General features: G+C 44.0%; 1 protein-coding gene across 19 annotated transcripts in view; it reads left to right on the plus strand.

Moving 5' to 3' along the window:
- Positions 1–27,940, plus strand: part of PARD3 (par-3 family cell polarity regulator) — a 729,337-nt gene that overhangs the window by 92,320 nt on the left and 609,077 nt on the right. For 18 of the 19 annotated variants that reach the window (XM_060160977.1, XM_060160997.1, XM_060160939.1 and 15 more), the window contains exon 2: positions 15,996–16,097. In XM_060160977.1, coding sequence (XP_060016960.1) covers positions 15,996–16,097 — 102 coding nt within the window. Of the gene's footprint in view, positions 1–15,350; positions 15,426–15,995; positions 16,098–27,940 lie in introns of those variants that run through there. The other variant, XM_060160945.1, reaches the window with a different exon arrangement.

A 27,940-nucleotide genomic window follows, 5' to 3' on the forward strand; every position in this document is an offset into this window, starting at 1 on the left:
ATCATTTCAAAGGCAGCTTTTCTGTTTTTTTTTTAAAGAAAAGGAAGGAAGAAAAAAAAGAAAGAAAAATTGAGTGTCAGTCGTCTACACTCTATTTACATTCACTTGTGGGAGCAATTGTTTCCCAACATGCCTTGCACCACAAACTGAAATTTTGGTGTCAGTCCCCTTGTGTGTGGGTCCATCCAGAACCGAGACAAGTTTTTGCAGGAATGTCATGTGACTGTAGGACAGGCCCACACAGAGGCTTTGTGTCAAAACAAACACTCACCAAGGCCAGATGGGCTTTGCCTCTTGTTGGACACCATAGATTTTCAGGAAGAATGGGCCCTAGTGTTCACATATGCGGATGCGCTGGTGTTATGCTAATTCAGTCAGTTTCGTGCTATTCATGGCTCTGCTGTGACCCGAGCAGGGCGGTATCTTTGTAGCAGGAGGAGGTCAGAGGGCCGGGCTGGACACGCCTGATGCCACGGGTGCAGGGGCCGCTTCTCTTGCTCACACAGCACAGGTCAGACGGGTTTTCTGTTTTCCTTGTCCAGTCTTGTTGACCTGCTATTTAGTTTCGTCCTTTGATAAACAGGAAGCGCTGCTGCTGTGCTCGGAGGGGGTGTTTTAAGGACCTGTTATTGTTAAACACATTTGAGGGATGGGAGTTTCACCTAGATAGGATTTAACTTCAAAAAGAGGAAGGAGGGATTGGGGGTGGGGGTGGGGGGAGAATGTAGTCCCAAAATAATCCCATAAGCCTTAAAATTTTGGAATTAAAAAAAATGATTTGGGGTCTTTGGAAATGCTTGTCAGATCTCAGATTGCGGGTTCACATGTGCTGCTTCTGTGGGTGACATCTTAGCTTGTTTAAATAGTTGTTTAGAGCAAACATGAAGCACTAGATGACATCTGGATTAGGGCTTGAGTGTCAGCGATTCCCTCTTGGGTTTAGAGAGCCTCTTCTGAGTTTAGAGAGACTCTTCTGTAGCCTGGCCCCCGGGGGTCCTGTGTGTGCAGCTCAGCTCAGCACAGCCCGGTCCTGGGGAGGGAGAAAAAGTCAAGTAGGAGACAAGTGCTGATGGTGTGTGTTGAGTCTGGGCTTTATTCCCCGCTATTCAAACATGCCATGTATGTCTTGGCCTCCACCTTTGTCCTAAGAGATGTCCCCCATTTGAGGTGACACATAATTCCTTCATGAAGTGTTCTTTGTCTTTGGTGTTTTCTGAGTTTTTGTAATTCCTGTACCACTTGGTTGGCATTTAATTTTGATAACTGGATATTGTTAGTGAACTTTCCACATACCTATGGCTTGCCTCCCAAAGTTGATTTGAAAGTCTTGGAGAACAGGGGCCTTACATAGACCTGGCAGTACCCGCTTTGTCCTAAAACACAAGTACTACTTTCAGACCGAGCGTTAAGATCTTCATCATCTGGTGGTGTGTAACGTGCCACCCTGTTATCTGCAGCTGTTAAACTGGGTAGTAAGTGTACAGTGTTTTCAGTCATTGGGAGCCTCCACGTGGATGGATGTTCTTCCGTATCCTCAACTGTTCCTGCTGGCAGGAATCTTCCAGTAATCTGGACGGGCCCGTGGCCTTGCTTCCTGCTCTCCCTGGGTTTGGAAAGGTGGATGGGATCAACAGAGCTCAGAACGCTGCTGCTGCAAAGACACATGTTTGTAAACGTGTGTCAACAGAGAATGTTGTAGGGGAGGTCAGGTAGTTTTAATTTTGCATCACAAGTTGCTCTCAAGATTGCATTATGGTGGTTGTGGAAATGCTTATCTTCCTTCCAGTTTGAGAAGGAGAGCGGCCTGGAGTGTGTTGAATTTTTGTGACTGCTCGAGCAATGTGTGAACGAACCTCAGAGGTAGCCCACCCCCTTCATTGAGACACACACGGCCTCGGGTGTTTGCAAGGAGGAAATGATTGTGCCGCGTCGGCCCGTGGGGTCCTTTCGCTGCCCTTTTTCGTGGCTACTGACTGATGAACGGGCTATGCGCCCACTGGAGCCTCTGTTGTTAAAGCCAGGCTTCCTTGCCCCACCCACTCTATGTGTGCATGTTCAAAGCTTCACAGACCAGCTTTACTTCTGTTTTGCTGTCCCCCACCCTGTCTGATAAGTTTAGAGTTACAAGTTCTATTGTTATTTGAGGTTGGTCCGTTTCACCCTTGAATCACTAGTTGTGTAGTTAGGTTTTCCCTGAGTTCCCATACAGCTAATTTGCTTCTCTGCTTCCATGCATGTTTTTTATCGGAAACTTTAAAGTAATGCGGCAGAACAGGGTTAGTACAGGCTGGTTGGGTTTGGGCTGGCTATGTTTTCTGTTTCAGTGCTTCGACTGTGCCGCTCAGTGTGTTTTGGTTCGTTTGTTTGTTTGTTTCTGAGATACTGTGCACCATAATTTCTCAGAAGCAATAAATTGAAGGCACCGTTAACCTAAATTTCAAATACCTCATATGGGAAAATTTTACAAGGACAGCGAACTAAGCATGTATCTAAGGGATTAGGAAATTATACGGTATTAACCTGCATCATCTCCTTTATGTTATTTCATAAAGTGTCTTGGAGCCCTTCCTTTAAAATTCCCCCATTTCAAATGTACTTGAAATTGACCAGATAAACCCAGATGACTTTATGAGTCGCACTAGGGATTTTCAGGAAAAATCTAAGCGCCAACGCATTTTGAAACAAATGAGTTTGTAAAGGAGTACAAACTGATCTTTGGTTTGAGATCACCAGTAGCGTGTCGATGAGTTTTGGGCTTTGTGGCCGTGTTGAAGCGAGAGTCCCTGTTGTTTCGTCCGCTAGCGACTCCAGGGGGCAGGGACCGTTTGCTGCCATAAACCCTGCGTCTGTCCAGGGCCTGCCGTAGCGCGGATGCTCCGCAGGTGTGCGAGGGCGTGAATCAGGTCCGCGGGCTCCTTAGCGGGGATAACTGTAAAGCGTGCACGCCTTCGAGACGTGGGTGTGCGTGCTGTGGAGAGACAGGACAAAGCGTGAAGCGGGATGGAAGGCCGACGCTGGGGAGAGGTAGAGGTTAGCGGCAAGTGGCATTTGGGTAAAGCTTTCCACAGGGGAAGAGGTGGGGCTGGCTTTCCAGGAGGGTCCAAACGAGTCGCAGCAAGCTGAGCGGCAAGGAGATCCCGCGGACCCACCGGCCTGGATCTGGGTGTATGCGGGGCCTGTGTGCCCTTTGTCTGTCGCTCGTCTCCCTCCTGAAAATCATCCCGAAAGCTGGCGCGTGTTCCTCGCCTGCAGAGATGTCCGTGGTCATAAGACTCGGGAGGACTCCCCGGCTCTGGCCCATCTGTCGACGACACCATCACTGCTCCCTCCCTGGATCCATGGTGGCCGCGGCCTGGCGGGAGGAGGACGCCCACCTCCGGCCTCGGCGGTCGCCGCAGACACTGGGTCAGGCCCCTCCTCCTTCCCTCCCGAGGGCCGGCGGTCTGAGCCGCGCTCTGAGCACCGCCCGTCCCGCCTCGGGGCCAGGCGTGCGAGGTGCTGGTGCCGCGGCCCTCCCTGCCCCGACCCCTCTCGGCGGGGGACTGCGCTGGATTTAGGTGTAGGGGCCACAGAGTGCGGCTGGACGGCTGCGTGCCCAGGCTTCCAACGAGGAGACCCCAGGTAGGTGCAAGTTCTCCATCAAAACCCACCGTTTCCTCACCATCTCCTCTGTTAGTTCAGGAGTATTTATTGTGATTCAGCCTGGTTGGGTACTGCCAGGTGTAAGGAATTAATTGTGGATTTTTAAGCAATTTGAGATAACTTCTTTAAAGAAAAACTGGGAGGCGGTTTTTGGATTAGGTAATATGAGGGGGCAGTGGAGAGCTGCTTTGGGGTCAGATATGGTTGGTTCGTTTTAGAATTCTGAGCTATTTAGAGTTTCTCATGTTTCAGGGAGGCTTTCTTTCCAGATCAGAGAAATTCCTGTTGGTTTGAGTCAGCCTCTCTTGTTGGCTGGTTGGAGAGTAAATAGGAGAGGGGAGATTTTTCTTCTGTTAGGCTGGGTGAAAGCCCTAAGAATCTCTTAGGTTGGTTATTTCTTTATAAACACTAGAAAAACATTCAGCATTTTAGTTCGCTTTAAAAGATCTCAGATATTGCCTGAACTGCACAGGTGCCGTGGGCCGCTGAGGCTGAAGGGTGGCTCCCTGCCCTGAGGGGACCGAGGCCTGGTTTTAATGGTTATGGGTTGTATTTTTCTGCTGCTTGGAATCCAGCACTGCCATGTGCGTGGCTGGAATGAAACGCTTCTTAAATCAGTGTGTCTTTATAGGTAGCATGGGGTAAAGCATTACTTCCTCATACTGAAGTTAGTCAAGTCTGTTAATTGGTGGGTGATATATTTTTCATTTTTTTCCATTCTTTAAAAAAGATTATTTATTTAAATTTATTTATTTTTGGCTGCGTTCGGTCTTCGTTGCTGTACGCCGGCTTTCCCTAGTTGTGGTGAGCGGGGGCTACTCTTCGTTGCTGTGTGCGGGCTTCTCATTGCGGTGGCTTTTCTTATTGCAGAGCATAGGCCCTAGAACATGTGGGCTTCAGTAGTTGTGGCACGTGGGCTCAGTAGTTGTGGCTCGCGGGCTCAGTAGTTGTGGCTCGTGGGCTTAGTTGCTCCGCGGCTTGTGGGAACTTCCCGGACCAGGGCTCAAACCCGTGTCCCCTGCATTTGCAGACGGATTCTTAACCACTGCACCACCAGGGAAGCCCTTTTTTTAAGCCAAAAAAAAAAAAGAAGAAGAAGAAGAAAGGACTCTATCTTGATCAAATTTTCCCTTCCACGTTTGTCCCCTTGACGAATCTGTTTGATCCTCGTGCAAGAGGCAGTGTGTCAGAAAGAGCATAGCAGGAATTTAGAAGTGGGCGTCATGAGCTGAAACTCCCTTTCCTCTTCACCTGTAATTACACGTGTGACGATCTCAGGTTAGGTTTCCTGCTCCCCTGTCCTCACATCTGCACATGGAGCTGAAAGCATTTCCCACGAATGAGTATCATGAAAACAGTCACTGTGCATGAGTGGCCCCACCGCTGGCCCTTTGTGGAGTCAGGGCAGGGATGGGGAGGTCCAGGGGAGGCCCAGAGCAGGCACCTACCTTCAGAGCTCTGGTGGTCACCATGCCTGGAAGGAGAGGCTTGGAGTTTGGGCGCAGAATCCTGTAGATCTACATTGTTTTTAGGAACTCAGGTTCATATGCTACCTCACACCCCTTCTCCGGTGTCTCTGGCCCATCAGGTGACAGTACTGCCCACACCCTGCTTTGGGCATCCCGACACTCACCGGGACATGAGCAGGAAGAACTTGGCTGGTCCAGGTGAGCTGTTGTCTGGCCCACCCTTTCATGGGTCGTAGGTAGGTTTATCCAGGCGTAAACTCACTTTTTCCTGGTCTTCCAGACCTGCGCGGTGGTGCTCGGCATGCAGCTCTGTGGGTGAGCATGAAGGTGTTTCTGCTGGAAATTGGGTTCCTTTACATCGGAAGGGTAGAGTATCTGGAAGGTTTCTTTCCCCATAGCTCACGTCGTCTGGAATGTCAGCCGGGATCGTCACACTGTGGTTCTTGAGTGAGCTCTGGGGTCTGAGGATACAGGGTGAAGGGGGTGTGATCATGCCAAGGCACCCGTGTCCACGGGGTTTCTCTTGGCAGTTAGGGGAGCACAAGCCTGCATTTGTTGATTACAGTCTCTGAGAAAGCCTTGTTGAAATTTTTTTCTTTGCCCAATAGGGTTATTACTTTATTCATATATATTTTATACATTATTTATACAACAATATGGTGTTTTGTTCATTGTTCTGTGCTAAAAAAAGCAGAAGATGCTCCCTGCCTTTCGGGAACTTATCTAGAGATAACAAAACACCACTCATGTACAAGGAGATAGGCTATTAAGTGACAAATTTGTGGTCTAGATGAACACCTTGGGTTTGGAGCACATTTCACACAGGAGGTGCTTGTGTTCTCCATCAGGAGAGGCACAGACAGCCTGGGCCGTTGGAGCTGTGGGCGTGAAAGCGTGCAGATGTGTGGAGTGGGAGGAACTAGCGTTTACTGAGCACCAGCTGTCTCAGGCGCTGCTCCGAGTGCTGGGGATGGGATCCATGGAGAGCCCGGAAAAGCGGGCCTGGAGAGACCATTGAGTGCTTGGCCAAGGACGTTGGGTCTTAACGTTTAGGATGTAGTGAGTCACTGGAAGTGACTCATCACGGGGCAGGGACACGATGAAACAGGTGTTTTGTGAAGATGGAGGTGGTTGCAGGATGTGGACAGGATTGGGAAGGGAGCGGTCTGGAACCAGTGAAATGAGTTAGCAGGTGATTCCATTATTGAGAACAGGAGAAGAAGGAAGGGGAAAGGAAGGGATGTGTTCACTTGTTATTTAAGGTGATACAGTTATAAGATTGCACATATATGTTTGCTATGGAAAACCAGAAGGTACAGACAAGGGCTGCCAACTGTGTGTAGCCATTGGTACCTTTTGTCCGTGTCTGCAGGTTGCACTGTCTTCAGACTAAAGATGAGATGATAACCTTCCATGATATTCTGTGCACAGTATTTACATTGCTGTATAGTGTTTCATTGATAGGATGTGCTCAGCCAATTTCTAATTGTTGGTTGTGTGGCTGGTTTCCTATTCTGTATTACTGTTTCTTAAAACATCTGATTTCATATATACATCTTGACCGTGTAGACAGACATTTTCAATTCCTGGGTTAATGGGTATGTTCAATTTTAAGCGTATTGATGCATAGTACCAAATTCTCCCTCCCTGCAACTCACCCCGAACTACCTCACATATCCCCTAAAAACAAGAATATTCCTTTATATAATTACTCTTTACTGCTCACATCCAGGAAATTTTCCAGTTGTCAATTCTGTCACATGATATGACAGATTCTTCAATTGTCCCAGCACTGTTTTCTTTTGTTTTGTTTTTTTTTAATTAAATTTTCTCTCCAGATGCAGGATCCATTCGAGGATCATATATTGCATCCAGATATTAGACAACGTGGATTTTTTTTAAAAGAAATCAGTGCAGTTGTGTTATTCAAGGTCTCATATTCTGGACTTGTCTGGTTGTTTCCTTGTGGTGTCATTTGACTTGATTCTCTATCCCCTGTATTTCCTGTAGAGAGGCTAGGTTTATGGCTTGATTAGATTAAGTCCGAGGAGGATGTTGCTGCCAGTAGAAATGAAGATAATAAGTTGCTTTTAGGGGGAAGATAAGGAATATAAGCTTCATAAATTAGAATCAAAATGGGACTTGATAAAAATATTGTTCAGTTATTAGTTGTTCCCAAACAGACATGCTTTTATTCATGATATTAAAATTTCCTGGCAAGCAATCAAACAAGCTCCCCGGGGAATTCAGACAGCTCCCAAAGTCGCATGCAGTGAGAGAGGTCGATGTCTGAGGCTGGTGTGCCTGGAGGGCTCTGGTCTAGAGATATGGATTTTGCAATTCTCTGCAAAGAGCTTAGAGGTGAAACAACTCGGAGGAAAGAATTTGTATCCCATACTGACTGCGGAATTTGTATCTGACACTGCGAATATATGTATAACCACCTATATGGTCATCCCAGGAATGTCAAACATATGTGTATGTATTCATGGTGACGGTTTTTAAGATGTAGTAACAAACAGTTTGATTTAAGAAGTGTTCATGGGACTTCCCTGGCGGTCCAGTGCAGGACTTGTGCTTCCATTGTGCTTCCATTGCAGGGTGCACAGGTTCGATCCCTGGTCGGGGAGCTAAGATCCCGCATGATGCGCGGAGCGGCAAAAAAAAAAAAAAAAAAAAAAAGTGTTCATGATAAGCGTTAACCCATGTATTTATGAGCTAAAACATAATACATAATGATACATAGAAGAAACACAAAGCATTTCAGCCTTGAGAAATGTCGATTCAGTCGGACCAGGGTAGAGCCTGAGATTTGGAACTTCTGATTAGTTTTCAGGTGATGCTGATCTGGGATGGAATCCCACTTAGAGAGCTACTGCTTCAAATCATGGATGAGATTAGAACTGTAGTGTAATACTTAGGTGAGTGGTTTTTCAGACTTGATTTTTTAAACAGGCAAAACTTTTTTATTAAAATAAATATTTCATGGACCTCCCCATTATGCAAAATATTTAAAAAATGGTGCTGTTGGGAAGAGATTGGGAGGAAGGGCTGTAGGAAGACGAGCGCCTGTGATGCTGTCGTTGGAAACCATCCGTGTGGGTCTGAGAAAGTGCTGGGAATGAGTCGGCAGATGTAGGGCCGAGTCCCGGCTGACAGCGTTTATTAGTTGTGACTTCTTGTCAGCAGCTTACACGCTCTGAGTCTCAGTTTTTTCATTTGAAAATAGGGATTATAAACCCTCCCATCACATTAGATAATGCACATGAATGCGATGCAAATGTAACTGGTGGTTACTGCATTCTCGTTCTTGCCTTGGCTCCGTTCAGAGCCAGCTCTGTGATCTCTTGTACATGATTTCTGTGGAGTGGGGCCGGAATCGGGGCATCCGTGGCTCAAGCAATCTCTACGTTGTTCTGAAAGTGATGTCACAGGTAGAGAGGTCAAGAATGGGCTGCTTTCCCCCATTACTGGGCTAATATGCGACCCTATGAGAGATTATGTGCTCGTTCTAATAAAGTAAAATGCCAGAATGTTATTTCCTTGAAGTTGGAATTCACCTTTGGTTTCAGGCTGCCTTTTTCGTTTTTGATTGACATATTAAATGAAGCCATCCACTCTTCCAGGGAGGCAGCAGGTTTGTGGTTTGCTCTGCTGTGTTGTGGTGATGAGGTGGTGGCATGGGTGTTGGGTGTGGTTTGGGGTGGAAAAGTGGGGGGCAGCGGAGTGCGCTTACCACGAGGCACTGGCTGGTATTTAATGGTGATCTGTGTTGAACAGCAGCTATGTTTTCTGCCTTTATTGAGAAGGCAGCAAAAAATCTGTGTAATGTTACTGCAGCAAAATTGGAAATGGGTCCTGTGGTTTGAATTTATACTTGATAGGCATTTTTGAAGTGGAAATGATTAAAGTAGCTAAGGTCAAAACCGCACGTATAGTCGGCCCTCCGTATCCATTATATGTGGGTTCTGCGTCTCAGATTCAATCTTATCTACAGATTTCAATTGAAAATATTTAAAAAAATCCCAGAAAGTTCCTAAAGCAAAACTTGAATTTACCACTTGCACGGGCAGCTATTTACATAGCACTTACATTGTATTCAGTGTTATAAATCATCTAGAGATGATGTAGAGTAGACAGGGGGGTATGGTAGGTTATATGCAAACACTACACCATTTTGTACAAGGGACTTGAGCGCCTGTGGATTTTGGTGTCCTGGAACCAACCTCCCTACAGATACTGCGGGAGGACTCTACCACGTCTGTCTTGAAATACCAATGATTCATTAAAAAAAAAAGAAAAGAACTTTGGAACATACTTTAAATGTCTTGTTTTTGGTTTAAGTAGATTGGAGAGATACTTAACCAAGAGTATCTAGCATGAGGCATCAATCCTCGATTGTGCTCTTCTAGTGACTTGAACGAGGAAGTGCTTTCTGTCAATAAGTGTGATGTCATTACCAATGACTTCATTTGTCCCGAGACACAGTTATCCTGGGCTCATGGGATGGACGGTTGCTAACCTTGAAACCGTGTGCCCCGCACGTTATTTTAAGGCATTTTTCAAGCGGTTCCTCGTCTTTTTGCTTCTGAACATTATAGATGTGCAGAGTGAGATAGTTCTACCAGGATTCTCATGAAAAAGAGCAGTACCTCCTACATATGTTGCCGTTTCCAACTCTTGTACCTGATCCTTTCCATGTTCTCCTCCATATTTCTGTGTGAGTGCTTACGTCGGTTCTTTTTTTTTGCAGGGCCGGGGGTGGGGGTGTCATCTGTCTTTTGACTCAATGTGGAAGATTTAACCCTGTTTCACTGCCCCAGGCGTGCTTTGACTCTCTCTCTCTCTCTCTTTCTCTCTCTCTCTCTCTCTCACACACACACACACACACACACACACACACACTTTTTAGACCTCTTTCCCCCCAAAGTAGTTACAATTTTGATTAAATACTTGACGTTCACACTATTTTCCATATTAAAAGCTTCTCATAGCTGAACCATGTATGAAAGATACCTCGATTACTCTTTCTTTCTTTCACAAGTTTTGTGTTTTCCCTGAAATGAACAACTTTTTTTTTTTCCATTTGGTTGGTCTTCTATGAATTTGCAGCTAATTCCATCCCAGCTCTGCCAGCTGTTAAGTAGCATCTGGGTGTGTTGAGTTGCGTCGGGTCCTTTCCCGGCCTGGTCTTGGGGATGGCCCCTGGCTGGACCGCCCCCTGGCAGTTCTCTCCTGTGTCTGCCCCCTGCTTCACCTGCCATGCCTTCCTCACTCACGGTTATGTCTTGGGTTTTGTTGGTGCTCATCCTCTAGTGTTCACTTGAGAAAGGTACAGAGAGGGTAATTTTTTAGAGACACTTTTATTTCTAAACATTTAGAAATTTATTTCTAAGCATTTCTAAACATGTCCTTTTCTACCTTCACTCACACTTTTCTGGTAGTTGTTGGCTGAAGTCTAGAATTCTGTGTTGTAGACCATTTCTCTTAGGAATTTTGCAGTCAGTATTCTATTATCCTCTAGATTTTGGTGTTGCTCTTGAGAAGGTCCAACCCATTCTGATTTCTGATTCCTTTTCCCTTTGTTGTGGTGACTTGTATTTTACTTTTTGGAAGTTCCTTCCTTCCTTCCGCCCTCCCTCCCTCCCTCCTTCCCACCCTCCCTCTTCTGGCATCTGATTCTGCTAAAACCTCACCACAAACCTTTCCCACATCTTTTCAGTGAACGTAATCTTTTCCTCTTCTGAACTCACAAAGCATTTTTATGTTTAGTTTTCTTATGACTCATGGTCTGTCTCTTTTTAACTCTTTGTTTTATCTGATAAATTTTAATTTCTCACAGTAGGTAATGATTGTCAATGCTTCACACATAGTAAATACTCAAGTCTTTTGGATCAACACGAAGTTTCTAGTCTTAATGTTTACAAGTATATTCTCACTTGAAGATTTGACAGGATATAGACCATTGCTGTACGCCATGGTTAATGCAAGAGTAGGGTACTGTTTCTATTTGTAGATGCTTTTCTTGAAACTTGCACAGGCATAAAATATGCAGTGCTTGTCTGTTACCCAGGTCATCACTCGCAAAAGTTCAGTATCTTGTTGTACAGTGTGACAATCCTCTTTATGGAGTGTGAGAGATTTCTTGAAATTTGGATAGGAGTCAGTCTTTCATTAGGACTTTTCCTGCACTGTATTCTCTTCCTGTGTCCTGGGATAGGGTGGGTATCAGCATTCTTTGCAACTTATCATATCTCTGTGCTTTCATTCTAGCTGGTCATAGAAATGTTCCCTCCATCTTTTTTCCCAGTCATCTTGGGGGAGAAGCAGTGATTCTCTGTGTGTAGTTTTGCCTCCCAATTCCTTCTCTGGGCTTGGATCCATCCTGGGGAGCCTCGTCTGGAGGGGACATTTGCTTCTTGGTAGCCCTCTCTCCAGCCACTTGTTGGATGAACCTTGTCTCTTATTTCTTGCTCATGTGTGATGGATTTTTGTTCATCATACTGTAAACTTATTATTAGTGTTTAAATCTTTGGTTATTTTATATGTACATACCATAAGTGAAACTTTTTAAAAAAAATCGAGTGTTGTGTCACGTTTGTTTTTTAACCCAATGACAGGTCTACAGATTGTAGAATTAATGTTTTTGGTATTTTTAAAAGTGGCTTATCACAGCTTTCTGTTCAGGTACATTTCTAAGTTTCTACAGCCAGGACAGCAATGATTTCCATTATTATTTCAAACTTAGTGTAGACTGACACAAAGTGGAATCAACGAATATGGCCTAAATTTTTTAGAAAAGTTTTCCCTCACGGTTACTTGACTGTTCCTTGAAAACACAGCGAGTGCTCTGGGTATCGAGAGAGAATCCTGTGCACGAAGGCTGTCAGTTAAAATCTCCTGAGAGACTACTCTTCCAAGGAGTTGTATTTCTCAGTGGCAAAAAGCCTCCCTCCTGGTGTTTGTACTCTTGCGGGAGGAGGTCTTTTTCACGTGCACTGCTCAAAGCTGAGTTTTTAGTGTGCTGTGCTCTCTCGAGATGACTGATGATTCCCTCTTGGTGCCTTCTCTCCAAATGGTCCTTTCCATTCAGCACATGGTATGGAGTGACGTTTAATAAGCACCGGCCTGATTAGTGCCTTGATACGGTGTTGTCAGGGCTACTTGGCATAGCTGACCGTCGAATTAGGACCCCTCTGGAGGCGGAAGTCAACAACTGAATCTCAGAATTAGACTTGATCAGATCGTTGAAGGATGATGAGCCAGGTTTGCAGAGTGTTTCAAGGAGGAGGGAGTGACCAGCGGCATCGTATTCTGCTGATAGACCAAGGAAGATGGGTCTGGAGAACTCTTTTAGCAACATGGAGGCTGTTGGTGACCTTGACAGACAGTTTAGGAAGCCTGATTTGGAACAGGGTTATGGGAGAAGAATCTGAGACGACAGATCTTTAAAAAATTTTGCTGTCAAGAGGGTCGAGGTGTGGTAGCTCGAGGGCAAAGTATGGTCAACAGAAGGTTTTGTACTATTATTTTAGCATTTGGAAAAATACAGTATTAACAGCTTTTAAAGGCTCGAAGTTGACATCTAACTACTATTTTGCATACTGTTATGGCTTTTAAAAATTTTATTGAAGTATAGTTGTGTTGTGTTAATTTTTGCTGTACAGCAAAGTGATTCAGTTACATACACACACACACACACATATATATACACATTCTTTTTAAAAAAATACTCTTTTCAATTATGGTTTATCATAGGATATTGAATACGGTTCCCTGTGCTGTACAGCTGGACCTTACTGTTTATCCATCCTCTATATATTAGTTTGCATCATACCTTTGTGGTGTTTAGATACATTAACAGTGAGGCTGGCGATAGAGCTCTAACCTTCCTTGGGGTGTTCCGGTCAGGAGAAGCTCTTGGAGAAGAGGATGGCTGAGGAGTCTTGATGGATGGGAATGGTCAGCCTGGGGGGTAAGGTGGGTCCCCAGGCACTGGGCATGCGAGGAGGGGTGCAGTTATACAGGGCACAGTGCGGGCTGTGAGAGGGGAAGTGGTGGGAGAGAGGCTGGACCGTAGCAGGTTTTTCAAGTACCATTTGAGAGGTTGGGAAATCTTGAGGAGGGAATTTATTTCAGAGGAGCAGCTCCAAGTGTTATAGAAAGGCAGTAGGTCGTGATCTCATGTGGAAAGAGTGCGGAGGATTAAGAGGCTTTCAGAGTGTATTTTATAAGCTACATTTTCGAGGTCAGCCTGCTTCTGTGTGCACAGAGTTGTTTTAGAAGTGGAAGCTGATAGTTAGGTTGGTTAGGTCATCCTGCAGCTTGCTTGGGGGAAGCGGAGGGCAGGATGGATCAGTGGTAAGTGGCTGGGGCTGATGGCTTTCTCTTTATGCGCCCCCAGGTTATTCATTCTTCCCCATTTCTCTTGGAGAGTTAATACCATTTGGTAAAGAAGAGTAGGAGTAGAGTTTGCTTCAGGACTTTGTTCTTCAACAGCTCAGCAATTCCAGAAACGACAAATTCTGGAGCCTGGCTGGACTCACAGCAGCAGGTTTCTTAAGAACTCTCTGGATGACATTGTAACCAGGGAATTACGCAGAGTAAGGACCAGTGAGTGAAGGGGATGCCAAGGGTGTGTGTGTGTGTGGTGGTGGTGTGTGTGTGTGGTGTGCATAGTGTGTGTAGTGTGTGTGTGTGTGGTGTGTGTGGTGTGTGGTGGTGTGTGGTGTGTGCGTGTGGTGGTGTGTGTGTGGTGTGTGTGGTGTGTGCGTGTGGTGTGTGTGGTGTGTGTGTGATGTGTGTGTGTGGTGTGTGTGGTGTGTGTGGTGTGTGTGGTGTGTGTGTGGTGGTGTGTGTGTGGTGTGTGCGTGTGGTGTGTGTGTGGTGTGTGATGTGTGTGTGGTGTGTGTGTGGTGTGTGTGGTGTGTGTGTGGTGTGTGTGGTGTGTGTGTGGTGTGTGCGTGTGGTGTGTGTGGTGTGTGTGTGGTGTGTGATGTGTGTGTGTGGTGTGTGTGGTGTGCGTGTGGTGTGTGTGTGGTGTGTGTGGTGTGTGGTGGTGTGTGTGTGGTGTGTGTGGTGTGTGATGTGTGTGCGTGGTGTGTGCGTGGTGTGTGTGGTGTGTGTGTGTGTGGTGTGTGATGTGTGTGTGGTGTGTGATGTGTGTGGTGTGTGCGTGGTGTGTGATGTGTGTGTGTGTGGTGTGTGGTGGTGTGTGGTGGTGTGTGTGTGCGTGGTGTGTGGTGGTGTGTGGTGGTGTGTGTGTGTGTGGTGTGTGATGTGTGTGTGTGGTGTGTGTGGTGGTGTGTGTGTGGTGTGTGGTGGTGTGTGTGTGTGGTGTGTGGTGTGTGTGTGGTGTGTATGTGGTGTGTGGTGGTGTGTGTGTGTGGTGTGTGCGTGGTGTGTGTGTGGTGGTGTGTGTGTGTGTGGTGTGTGATGTGTGTGTGTGGTGTGTGTGGTGTGTGTGTGGTGTGTGGTGTGCGTGTGTGTAGTGTGCGTGTTTTCTACAAGCTTACTCTCCGTGCTCTGGATGAACAGTTGATTTCAGCACTGAATCTATTAAAGAAATCTAGACAGATGAGGGTACAGAGGAACTCTGGGTTATTGGCATAGTAGTTTTTATGATAATGTTTAATAACTTTGAGAATTAGGGTCTGGACTGCCTTCTGTGCTGGTTAGAAATGACAGGGATTGATGATTCTGCATTTTTTATGTGTTCCATTTTTTGTGATTCTTAGTCATGGCTGTCTTAAAGATGCCCTTGGAGGACTTCAAGGGTATGGATCGCCTGACCCCACCCCTGGAAGGTCAGAGTCAGTAGATCTGAGTAGGATCCAGAATCTGTACTTTAACTCTCGTTAATCTTGGGCCTCCTCCATCCCAGACTTTGCTTTAAGAAAAACTGTACCAAACATCACTGGTTAGGCTGGGAAGATGGAGTTGTTACCTTGAATTGAACTTTTTATTAGTAATTCAGTGCTGTGGATGATTTAGTAGCTAACGGCAAAAGGTATAGTTTAGCATATTTTCATTCAAGTACACAAGAGAATGATTATAGAAGTTTAAGAACAACTATGTTCTCTCTTCACATAACTTTAGAGCTTGATTTTACATTGTGTGTATATGTATGTGTGTGTATATATGTGTGTGCACACGCATGAATGTGCACACACACCCACACACCCCAGGTAGAAGTGTGTAACACTTAAAATGAAGTCTTTTTTCTTCCTTCTCCCTCAGTCCCACCCCCAGGGATAAACGTGGCAAGTTTTGATGTGCATCTTTGGAGACATTGCTGTATGCACACATACACGTGTATGTAACTTTGTCTTTACAGAAATAGACTCAAGCACACATGCTGTTCTGAGCTTGCTTCGTTCACTTGTGGTCTTAACGTTCTTCTGGGTCCGTATATTTAGACCTGTTTGTAGGGGTTACTTTGAGCCACCGAGGCAGGCAACCTCCTTTTCTTCAGATAAGCTGTGACATGAGCTTTTCAGGCACACAGTATACGTCGCTTGCTTATCAGAATATCTCAGTAAATTGGATTGGGAGGATTAATAAGTATTTCATATCGGACCATGGGAAACCCAGCATACTTCAGAGGAATTAATATTCCGTGTGCAGTGAGTTTTGCTCGTTTCTGCAGTTCCTATTACAATAGTGTATTGGCGTCTGAGCCAAAGGGACGTGCACGCAGGAGTGACTCCATCATAAAAAAAAAGAAAATTGACTCAACCAGAGATAGGCGCAGCCGCTTGACTGTTCAGTCAGTTGGGATATTCTTGATGAGGTCGATTCCTTTTCATGGCAGGAGGTTATCCCCGTGTAAATTGTTGTGTTCCCTTTTGGTGATGCTAACTTGCTGTCTATTCTTTTATACAGGATCCCAACTACTGGATACAGGTGCATCGACTGGAGCATGGAGATGGAGGAATTCTCGATCTCGATGACATCCTCTGTGATGTGGCGGATGATAAAGACAGAGTGAGTTCAAGTCAGGAAAGCGGCTCTGAGTGCATTCTGTGAAGGCGGGGGAGGGCATGGGTGGGGGGAACACTTTCCTTCCTGTTTCAGACACATGTATTTTAAAGGACATTTGGGCCACTCATACTGGTATGTTTGTTTTATAATAAGTATCATGAATCTTCCCAGGGTTCTTGATATCTGGGACATAATCCTAGGTTTTGAACTTTTAAAATTGCAGCGTTTTAAATGGAAATATCTTTAAGAGGTTTCCATGCCATCCCCCCCTTATTTTAACCAAATGTAACATCTTTCCCGACAACTCAGGCCTGTCATTATGCTCACTGTTTCCACGTGCGACATACAAGGTCTCTGTTCTGATCCCAGTGGCGGCCCATCCCAGCAGCTGGCGTGGCCCGGCTGCATCCCAGCATCCTCCCGGTGGGCTTGGCTTTCAGGAAGCCGCCCTTTCCTCCGTGGCTCCTCTTCGAGTGCTGCAGCAGCGTCTTCACTGTTGGCTGTGATGGAGGCATCACTGGCCTGTGTCCACCCTCCTATCTGTCCTCCTTGAGGGAACGAGGCAGAGGAGTGACTCAGAACCTGTTAGGAATCTGTGGCAGGATGTTGGGCTCCGGCACAGGAGTCAGTGGATCCTTGATTGCTAGAATCCAACTTGAGCAGGCCGTGGCCACACCCCCTCGTATCCGACCCGCTGTGAGATGCCGGGAGGGCCGGCGGCCACATCCTCACCTGTTCCTCGCGGCCTGTGATAGCGCAGGGTGGGCTAAACCGCGAGGTGACTGCATGGGGTGGAGGAAGGTAAATCGCCCAGTGCCCACTCCTCTTCCTCCCGGGAGCTCTCCAGCCGCTGGCCCCTTGCGTCCGGAGCTGTGGGCTGGGCGAGCGCGGCTGCTGTGCTTATTCACGCCTACGTTCCTGACGGCGTAGTGCCTGGCTCAGAACCGGCCGATGTCTTACGTGTTTTCTCGAAATCTTAAGGAAAAGGAAAAATTCCAGGGTACCAGGTATTGTGTAACGTCCCGGATGTTTGATTCACTAGCCGCTGCCGTAGTGGGGTTTGTTCCCTGCAGCTACCGTGGGCTGGGAGCACGTGGTGTCAAAAATGCAGAACTTTCCTGCCTGTCTGTGATTTGCTGCTGTTTCTCCTGGGGTCAGTTCTCCTTGTCAGGCTCTTCTGTGAGCCAGGAATAGGGTGGCTCTCAAATCCTTTTCCTGCAATCCACATGAAGAGCATCCTCTAGAGACTAAAATTATAGTCATCTTATTGTGCAGCTCAGCTCCAGAGCTTAAACTACAGAAATTTATGAAGAGTTTAAACAGGTTGCCCTTTCCCAGCCATAATGCTGGAAAGAGATGAGCTAATGTGTTGTATTGATCTTTTAATATTTTCTCTTCTCCCTTCCTCTTCCTTTTCTTTTTTTGGTTGTTTTTCTTCTATAAAATAATACAGCTTCTTATGAGGAAAAAGAAACATACAAAGAAGGAAATAGTCACCCGTGACCCCCTTGCTGCTTAAAGCTCATTACTGCCGTTATTTGAGTGGGCTTTGCATCCTGATGCTTTTTTCCTTCAGAGTCAGACACACACTTTTTTCCTCTTAAATAAAAAGGATTGAGTAGTAGCCTGCTTTTTTGGAGTTGATTATAAATACATTTCCACATCCATTAACCATAGCTATGCCGACATAGCTGCACAGTATTTTCTTTTAGGGATTTATGTGCTCTTTCATTCGTCCTGTTTTGGACTCTTGGATTTCTGTGGAGGAAGCTGAGTGGTCCTGGGTGTGTCTTCTGCACCCAGCAGCAGTGGTGAGCATTCCTGTTTCTACACCTGTTTCCTTCCTTCCTTCCTTTCTTTTTCTTTCAATTGAAGTGTAGTTGATTTACAACGTATGTTAGACGCAGGTGTACAGCAGAGTGATTCCGTTATATACATATACATATATTCTTTTTCAGATTCTTTTCCGTTACAGGTTATTACAAGATAATGAAACCTGTTTCCTTTCTGATCGAACACAAATGTGGTTTCCCCCAGTTGGCGCCATCCTACTTTATTCTTCAGCCCACGTGGTATTAGCTCCGGGCAGGTTCATGGAGCACAAGTAACACTCCTCCCTGCACCCCCATCAGTGTTCACACTCCAAACGCAGTTCACATTTTGAGTAGTTAGAGTATTGAGATGTAGATGTTCAGCCATAGGATTTTAAAAAGAACTTTAAAACCATATTGGGACTTATTTGATGGCCTTTTTGGTGGGCATTTCATGTGTACTTGAAAATAACGTGGACTCTGCAGCCGTTGGATCTATAAAGGTCAACCAGGTTAAGGGGTTTGATGTTCTTGTTTAAATTTGGGCGCAATTTGTTACTCAGCAACTGAAAATAATACACTCTTCTTTCAGCACAACCATTAGATCGCACCTAAAAACCAAAGATAAAGGAAACTGTGTAATCTGAAACAGCTGCATATTGAAATCATAGGGTAAACAAGCCGTGTTTTAGATTTTGTATTCTTATGTGAATTTGATGATAAATCTACATTTTCTGGAATCTCTTACTATATATCCTGTGTAGGTTAAAAAAATCTTTTAACCTGAGAGAAAGGTTTTAAATATTAGTAAGTGAAATAAGTTTTCAGACAATTTTACATCATGTAGATTAAAGTCAGTTTTCACATAGAAAAACGGTAGAGAGTACAAGGTACTGCTGACTAAAGTAGTTTTTAAATCATTGTTTTATTTGTTCAGAAATATTTAAATATGTGTATGCGTACAATTAATTTAAATTTTTGAAGGAGCATCTTAAAGGACCCATGTTAAGTTGTAACTGTGAAAACATAATGAATCCGGAATGCCAGCACCCAAACGCACCGGTGTTGTTGGATGCATTATTCAAAGTGAGGGACTGTGTGTAGTGAGTTGTGTGGCTCTTTTCCGTGGCTCTGAAATCTGATCCTGATTTAATCGCCCCGGAGCGTTTTCAGCTTTTCTTGGCAGTTTCTCTAGCTAAGGATCTTGACACCTGTTTTGGTTTTAAGTTAGAAAAACATTCTCCTAAACAATAAAATTCCTCTCTAAAAACATGTCCTGTTTTAGGACACCCCTCTGGGCACCTGAATTTTATTCCCCACCCCACCCCAGGGTGCTATTTCTGCTCACAAACTGTGAAAACAAGGCTTCAGTGGCCCTGCCTTCCTGTCAGTCTCTGTAATGGGGAAAACTCTCTCAGAGAATACAGATTTTGTACCTGGTCACTGAATTTGTAAAATTATGAAAAAATATTTTTTAATACAGGGGAATGAGGATTAAGAGGCAGTAATTCAAATGATCACGGAAGAAAATTGAAGTATCTGTTTAGCTGTAATTTTGCTCATTATCCTTGAGTCATTAGAGTTCAACGCACAGCACTGAGGAACTTTTCATTTAGTGCCTATACGATTCCAATTCCAGGGTTTACCCAGATGTATTCAAAATGGTGTGAGTGTGGGTCGTCTTGTGTTCTTGGAGTAGGTTTGATTTTCTGAGACATGGAATATCCTAGGTCTGCTTTGGGCGTGAAGACGTGCCCTGTTTGTTCGTCCCTTCTGGACATTGCTGCTTCCAGGCAGGGTTGTCATGCTGCTCTGTTTACTCTTAGGATCTGATTCTCAGTCTTCTCATTGACATTCCGCCAAATTGTGAAAAGCTGAAGTGGATTTCACGCCATCCCCAGCACCGTTTACAACAGCCGTAATGCGAGCCTTCCTGAGTGCTGCGCTGCGTTCTTTCTGAATTTCTTCCTGGTTTGCTCTTCATTATTTATAATTTACTATCGGTGAGCCTCTCTCAATTCTCTGTCCCTCCCGTCATTCCCTCTGTGAACTACAGTAAACTTAGTACATAGACGACAGAGTAAAAATCCTGGGCATTCACTCACTTCTCCCTCCAGTCTGACCTTGGGTGGAAACAGGTTTCAGGGGGAAGTGACCAGCACTTAGAGTCGGCGGGGGGTGGGGGTGGGGAAGGGTGCTTTTGGCCGGGGGTGGTGGGGGATCAGCAAGAAGAGTGTCTTTTTCTCACTCACACCATTGTCTTCTCTTTTATGTCTTTGGTGCTGAAGGTGATTTAAGATGTGGTGTCAAGCATTTCCTCTGTCACACCGAGATGTCATTTTGTTTTGACCTAGAATGATGTCATGTGTGTTCTGTTTTGGGGATGACCTTGGGAAATAATCTTCCACTATCGGTGTCTTGCTTTTTGTACGAAGGGTTGGATGGGATAGCAATGTAAATTCTTTGAAGAGTTTGTGTGTTTAGAGTGGGGTCCAGGCACCGAGAAGGGTTGTTGTGGAGACTGTTGATTGCTGCTTGTTGGAAAGGAGCCAGGATTCTTTGGGGGACAGTCTGGCCAGTGTGCTCACATAGAAGAATGTGGAGAAAAAGAAACTTTTAAAATGTATTAGGATTGTGGGCAAGCAACAATTTCTACATGTCCGTGAAAGCTAGCACAGAGGCATTTATGGAATAGACAAATCAAAGCTGCAATGTTGAACCAAAGCTGAGTGCCCCTCCCCCTGCTGGATAAAGGTTAGGTAGAGAATGTTTTCAAACCAGGGCGCCCGAATAATAATAATTTAAAAGATAGCACATATAATAATTTTCTTTGAAAAAAAAGACTTTTAGTCTTTTTTTTTCTTTCAGTATTTTTAATTAATGTAACCTGTTTGCTGAGCACCTATTGTGTGCCAGGCATTGTGCTTAGTGCTGTGATACGTTGTTGAACGAAAGTAGCCATGTTTCCTGCTCTACTGGGGCTTATGATCTATTGTGAGAGTCAGAATTTCTGATAGATAATGATTCTGAGGAAAAGGAACGGTCCTGTGAAAGATGTGCCAAAGCTCAGCGTGAAGCAAGACTTGCCTTAAAAAAAAATGCGACCCAGCTGGAATCTGAAGGACAGCCAGGTGAGAATGAGGGGGTGTTAGGTGATCAGATTTACATGTGAGAAATATCCCCAGCTGAGTGTGTCAGAAATGAATGGGCAGGAGGCAGAGTGGACCCAGGGGGGCCAGTGTGTGGGTTTTGGGGGAGGTGGGAGACGGATATGAAGGAGAAGGTGGAGAGGTGGGGAGTAGGTAGATCTGAGGTGGCTTAATAGGTAAGTGTGACGGCGAGGTTATTCCCCAAGGTGGGGAGTGCGTGCTGGGGGGGTGACTTGGGACCCAGTGGGGAGATCAGGTTTTAGTCCTGATTTTAGTCAGCTGGGGTGCCTTGGAGGTGTCAGTTAGGCAGTTGGATATTTGGAACAAAAGCGCAGACAAATGTGTGAATCTGATATAAATTTGTTAAAAAATCAGATTAAAACAACATTCAAAATACGGTCTAATTTTAGTGCAAACAATTATGTACATTGGAAAGGGTTTAAGGGACCGACTGAAATAGTTATCTCTGAGGGTGGAGTAGGTGAAAAACTGGGGATTTTGTTACCTTCTGTTTTTTAATTTCTCCATAATTCTCCTTCTGCCTAATTCCAATATGAAGAGAGCATTAGGCAGTTCTAAATTGAGGTTAGAATATAAACATCTTTTTTTTTTTTTTTAACTTTAGTATGAATTGGCATAGGGAAGGAATGATTTAAAGAGTTTGCTAACTTGGAATTGAAATAATTTGTATAAACAGACTTCGTTTAACTAGATGCCTTGATTAATTTCCTCCTAAATGGATTTCTTTGAGTTAGGTTCTAAAGAAGAAAATATTTAAATTAAGTGCCAAGTAGAGCATTAAATGGCTAATTAATTAACTCAAAGGGATTATTTCCCAACATGTATTTCACGAGTACCGGTTCACCCCCAGCTCGTCAATTTGTGGGTGGGTGGGTCGGGGAGCACAGGGCCAGGTGTAGCACAGGTGGTGATGGGTGATGGGTGTTAGTGCAAGGGAACAGAAAAGGGGGCCCGGGCCCTGCACGGCCCCTTGGAAGCAGTAGGAGCTCTGGAGGTGGGGACTCTCTGTAGAGTCTTGGCTTGTCAGCCTTCCTGAGGGAGGCAGTGAGGACTTTGCTTGGCTGGAGCTGCCCGGTGAGTCAGGAGGAGTGGGGGACAGTTATCATGTTACCTGTAGGCCAGGGCTTGGTTCCCTGGTCTGCTGCACGTTGCTTTTCTGTTGCTCCGTCAGCAAGGCGCATCTTCTGTGGGGGGTCGGGGGCAGGAAGCCACACTGCCTGTGTCTGAATACTGGCCCCATGACTTCTTTACTTTATGAGCAAAGTATTTCATCTCTCTAACCTCAGTTTTCACATCCCTAAAGGGAGGTTAATGATTGTACCCACCTTACAAGGTCATATTAAGTTTAAGCCTGAGAATTTGTGTTAAAGTTTCAGCATTGTGCTTGGCAAAAATAGGACCCCAGGAGATGGTAATAACCGTCATCATTGTTGGTCACCATTGCTACCACCATTCATTGAATTAGGTGAACTAGTCATTCTTTAAATACCAGTTTCTGATGGTTTAAAAACAAACATATAAGCCAGGCTCTCGTAGGTATTTGTTTTATAAAATGAATTTCTGTAGATATTCATTTTCATTTACTGATTTTATATCCCTATCACTTTGAAGAGAGCTTGCTACGTAATAGGTGCTCAGTAACAGTTGAGGGAAGAAATATGTTATTTTCTGTATCTTTAGACTTTGAGGATTCCTAGGATGCTGTCAGTATGTATATTCTTTTCTGAAAAGAAGCAAAGATCCCAGTTTTGATTTTTAGTATTCAGGAGCCAACAAGGACTGTATCATTAAAAACCAAAACAAACCAAACCAAAAGTCTTGGAATCAAAAGCAAAGGCAACAAAAGCAAAACTAAACAAGTGGGAATGCATCAAATTACAAAGCTTCTGCTCAGCAAAGGAAACTACCAATAATAGGAAAAGGCAACCTACAGAATGGGAGAAAATATTTGGAAACCATATATGTGATAAGGGGTAATGTCCGAAATATGTAAAGAACTCAGGAAACCAATCAGATCAAATAATGGACTGAGGAACTGAATAGACGTTTTTCCAAAGAAGACATAGAAAATGACCAACAGGTACTATCAGGGAAACACAACTCAAACCCCCAGTATCGCCTGACACCTGTTAGAATGGCTGTTATCAGAAGACAGGAGACGACAAGTGTTGACGGGGATGCGGAGGAAAGGGAGGCCTTGTGCACTGTTGGTGGAAATGTAAATTGGTGCAGCCGCTATGGAAGACAGTATGTAAGTTTTTCAAAAAAATCAAAACTAAAACTACCAGAGGATCCAGCAATTCCTCCTCTGAGTATTTAGCCAAAGAAAATGAAAACATTGTCTTGAAAAAATATCTGCTCTCCCTTGTTCATTGAAGTATTAGTCACAATTGCCAAGATATGGAAACAACCCAAGCGTCCATTCATGGATGAATGGATAAAGACACACACACACACACACACACACACACACACACACACACACACACACACACACACACACACACACAGAGGACTATTATTCAGCCATAAGGAAGACCAAAATCCTGTCATTTGTGACAACATAGATGGACCTTAGGGAATTTATGCTAAGTGAAATAAGCCAGAGAAAAAGAAATATGTATTGTATGATCTCATTTATATGTGAAATCTAAAAAGGCCAAACCTGTAGAAACAGAGATTATAATGATGGTGGTTACCAGGGGCCGAAACGTGGGAGGAAAGGGGTGATGTTGGTTGAAGGGTGCACATTTAAGATGAATAAGTTCTGGGGAGGTAATGAACAGTATAGTGATTAGAGTTAGTAATACTGTATTCCATGCTTTAAAGTTGCTAAGAGAGTAGATTTTCAATGTTCTCACCACAGAAAAGGTATGGTAATTATGTGACATGATACAGGTGTTAGCTAATACTAAGGTTGTAATCATTTTGCAGTGTAATAAGTGCATCAAATCAACACTTTGTACACCTTAAACTTACACAGTGTTACATCTCAGTTAAAATTGGGGGGCAGAGGGAAGGAGGGCCTTGTTTACAGTTTTAAAATATTACTTGGCCAATACTGACAATTCTCCAGAAAAACAGCACATCTCAAAACAAGTGCTCCGGAATAAATGCTGTGAAAAGCTGTTTGTTTTATAATAACTTGCAACTTTTAAAATGTTTAGCCTAGGTTTTCTTTTCTCTCCTATCTAGAGTAAAATGTGTACAGTTCAACTTTTCATGTATATAATAAACTGTTATCATCACAGAAAGGAAAAGGAGGAAGGTAGATGACTGTTGCTTTCTTCCTCGTTAATATTTTCTGAATAATTGGAGAAGTAATTATAAATGATAAACAAGATCATCCCATTCATTCATTCATACAGTTATTCATGTATAATCATGTAGAAAGTAGCAGATTTTTTTCCTCCTGGATTGTATAGTAAAAGAGGAGGAAAATAGGAAGAGCCTGGACCCTTTGATCTCTTATAATTCCAAAATAAGTCAACTAATAAAACTGAAGCCTCATGTGCTATACATTGTAGCAGGATACGGCTGTAACTTTGTATCAGCCCTGAGAGTTGGATAGATGGTAGTGTCCTTGGTTTGAGAAGAGGGAGAACCAAATATACTTTCTGAATCTGCAGATCTCTTTCGCTTCTTTGGGCGATTGACTGGTCCCATATAACAAACATTTTTATCGTTGGTTGCGGTTGGAGAAGGAGGCTAGTTTAGCTAGTAAAAATATATTGATTTTAACGACTGTCTTTAATTTTGTTAGATTACTTATATGTAATCTTCTTTATGAGTGTTCGTTAAAATGCCGGGAGGTTAGTGCCATGTATAATTGTATCACAATTATTGATTATTATCACAGTTATGGATGCCTCATGTTCATGTATCAGACTAAAATTACAGCATCTGTTTGAGCAAAGGTTAAGCAGATCTTACAGATTCACTCATTCCTTCATTCATTTCATCTTTCTGACATTCATTCAACAAACGCTTTTCAGTCTCTAATATACTGGAGAAACAGCTGGAGGTGCTGAGGGAATATCGTGTGTGTGTGGGGGTGTCTTCTTATCTCACAGAGCTCTCCTTGCAGTGAGGAAAAGAGACTCCAAAGGCAGTGAGTCTGGGCAAGGACAGCTCTCAAGAGGAGACAGGAGGGCTGATTTCAGTGGCTGAGAAGGAGCCAGATCTGGGAACAGCTGGAGGCAGAGGGCGCAGCATGTGCAGCAACCTGACATGGAAAAAAGGGTCCTGGATCTTAAGCGAATGAGTGTGGCATGGATGCAGCAGGCAGCTGGGAGAGGGGAAATGGTGGGGTTGGAAGAGGAAGGGGGGTATTAAGGACTATATTAAGCAATTTGAGATTTGCTCCTAAATGTAATAAAAAGCCCTTAAACTGTCAGACTGAGAAGTGATAGAATTAGAGGTGTATCTTAGAAGGTTGCTTTGGGAAGAATGCATTGTAGATGTGAGCAATGAGGGCAAAGAAAGTAGAGTGAGAGTCTTAACTGGAGCTAGGTGGGGGGTACTTTGGATGTCCATTTCATTTAAATGCAAGATATCAGGGTTGGAGACAGTCAAGTCTCTTTCCTATTGAGACATTTAACTGATTTTGCAATGCCTTTGAGACATCCAAGCAGAGATGTTAAGTAGGTCATTGGACTTATAGTTCTGAAGCTCAAGGGAAAGATCGGAGTTGGAGGTGTGAATTTGGAAATGACAACTATATAGAATAGATGGTATTTAAAGGCACGTGACAAATAGCGTTTCCACGTGGCAAAAATTCGCAATCATTCTAACCTAGTCATTCTAACCAGTCTTTATTGGTTCCTCCAAGGGTGCATACCTCAGCTTAATACTTGCCTTCACTGTGATGGAAAATCCTAATAACATTTTAATTAGGAAATTAGTATTAAAATGTGGAAAAGGAACTCAAGTTCTTCTGAGTCAAAACATTTGAAAGAGAGTAACATGAAATTTAGATTTTGAGGAAAACAACTGAGTATAAAAGGCTATAAAGAGACAGCTCAGGGAGATGACTCCTCAGACATGAGGCAGTGGTAGTATTATTTCTAAGACACGCACAGAAAATCCCACTCAGAAAGCCTTGAGAAATTTGTGAGTGCTGTAAACATTTGATCTTAAATGGCAAGCACCTGACTGCCACCTGGGAGAGAGCTTATTTAATATAATAAAGGTACATAGTATAAAGTCAGAAGCTCACCTGGAATAGGGGAATCCTAGAATCTGTATCCTGTATTTCAGAATTCTGATAAGTCCCTGCACTGGAATGCCTAATAGATTGCTTAATTTCTTACAAAATATTAAGCAACACTTCTTTTTGAGGGGACAGTCAAATGGTGACTGTCCTCAGGCATTTTGTTATTAACAGTAGTGTGTAGTGTCAGCAGAGATTTCTCAGTACTAGGAACTTGAGACTGAAACCTAGCTGCAGTCACATTATTATTATTATTTTTAATAACAGCATCAGGGCTTCCCTAGTGGTGCAGTGGTTGAGAGTCCGCCTGCCGATGCAGGGGACACAGGTTCGTGCCCTGGTCCGGGAAGATCCCACATGCCGCGGAGTGGCTGGGCCCGTGAGCCATGGCCACGGAGCCTGCGTGTCCGGAGCCTGTGCTCCGCAACGGGAGAGGCCCGCGTACCGCAAAAAAAAAAACCAAAAAAACCCAGCATCATTTTCTTTAATTTGGCTCAGACATATTTATTGAGCACCTGTTCCATTCTGGGCAGAACTTGAGATGTTGAAGGGAATAGGAAATGCTTGCCTTTGGGGATCCATCATAAAACAGGAAGATGAAAATGCTAACAAAATATTTTTCATCTAAAACACTTTTGTTCCACATTCTAGAATTTGGTTATCTCTTTCATCTCTCTTTTTTTTCTTAGTCTAATTTAAAGTAATTCCAAGTACTTTTAAAACAAGAAATGGTCCATAGGTAGGTGGGAATATTCAGGCTGGATAAGTTAGGAGGTATGTTCAGCGTCCAGACCAGAAATGCTTCTAATCCCTGGCAGTCTAGTGGTTAAGAGTTGGTGCTTTCACTGCTAAGGGTCCAGGTTCGATCCATGATCGGGGAACTAAGATCCCACAAGCTGAGTGGCACAGCCAAAAAAAAAAAAAAAGAAAGAAAAAAGTAAGACTTTCCCTCCCCCAGAAAGGCAGTCTTGAATACTTGAATAAAGATAATTCTGCCTTCAACTGACGTAGCAGACGACTACTTTGTTTAACGTTTTCCCCTTTAAAATTCCCTTACTCGTACGATTTATCAGCTAGATATTCTGGTATAAGCTAATCTTCGGTTATTTAGTTTTTTCAGTTATGTAGTTTGTTTAATGATTGGTGTGTGTTTTTAAAAATTATACTGGTGTGCCACTTGTTACAAAAATAAACTCTTAGGATTATGAGCTAAATTTAAAAATATTACCTTGACTGTACTTCCTTTCAGTCCTTGAGTTAGGCCGCGTGGGTCCCAAAGCCCTGAGTTTTGTGGGGCTCTCGTGTTAATAGTACCATGAATATTAATTGTGTTGTGAACATTTGTAGTATTCAGTACTTACTAGAAACTGAGTTCTCTGATTTCTCATCTGCCTTATTTTCCTGTCCCTCCTCGCACTCAGCATCATTCAGTTAGACCTGAGATGAACTGAATGAACAATGCTCTTGCTGCCTTCAGAAGGGACACAAAACACCCTCCTCTCCTTTCTGGGACAGAGGACGGGTGTTCCAGACTGCTATTTCATTTTTCTTGTGAATATTTTGTCCTATACTTTTCTGAGTAAAAGTATTTGAGCATCAGATCACTCCACTTCTTATTCACTGGAAGAAGAGAATGTTCAAGGAGTTTAGAAA

The sequence above is a fragment of the Lagenorhynchus albirostris genome, chromosome 1, assembly GCF_949774975.1.
Source record: "Lagenorhynchus albirostris chromosome 1, mLagAlb1.1, whole genome shotgun sequence".
Lineage (NCBI taxonomy): Eukaryota > Metazoa > Chordata > Mammalia > Artiodactyla > Delphinidae > Lagenorhynchus > Lagenorhynchus albirostris.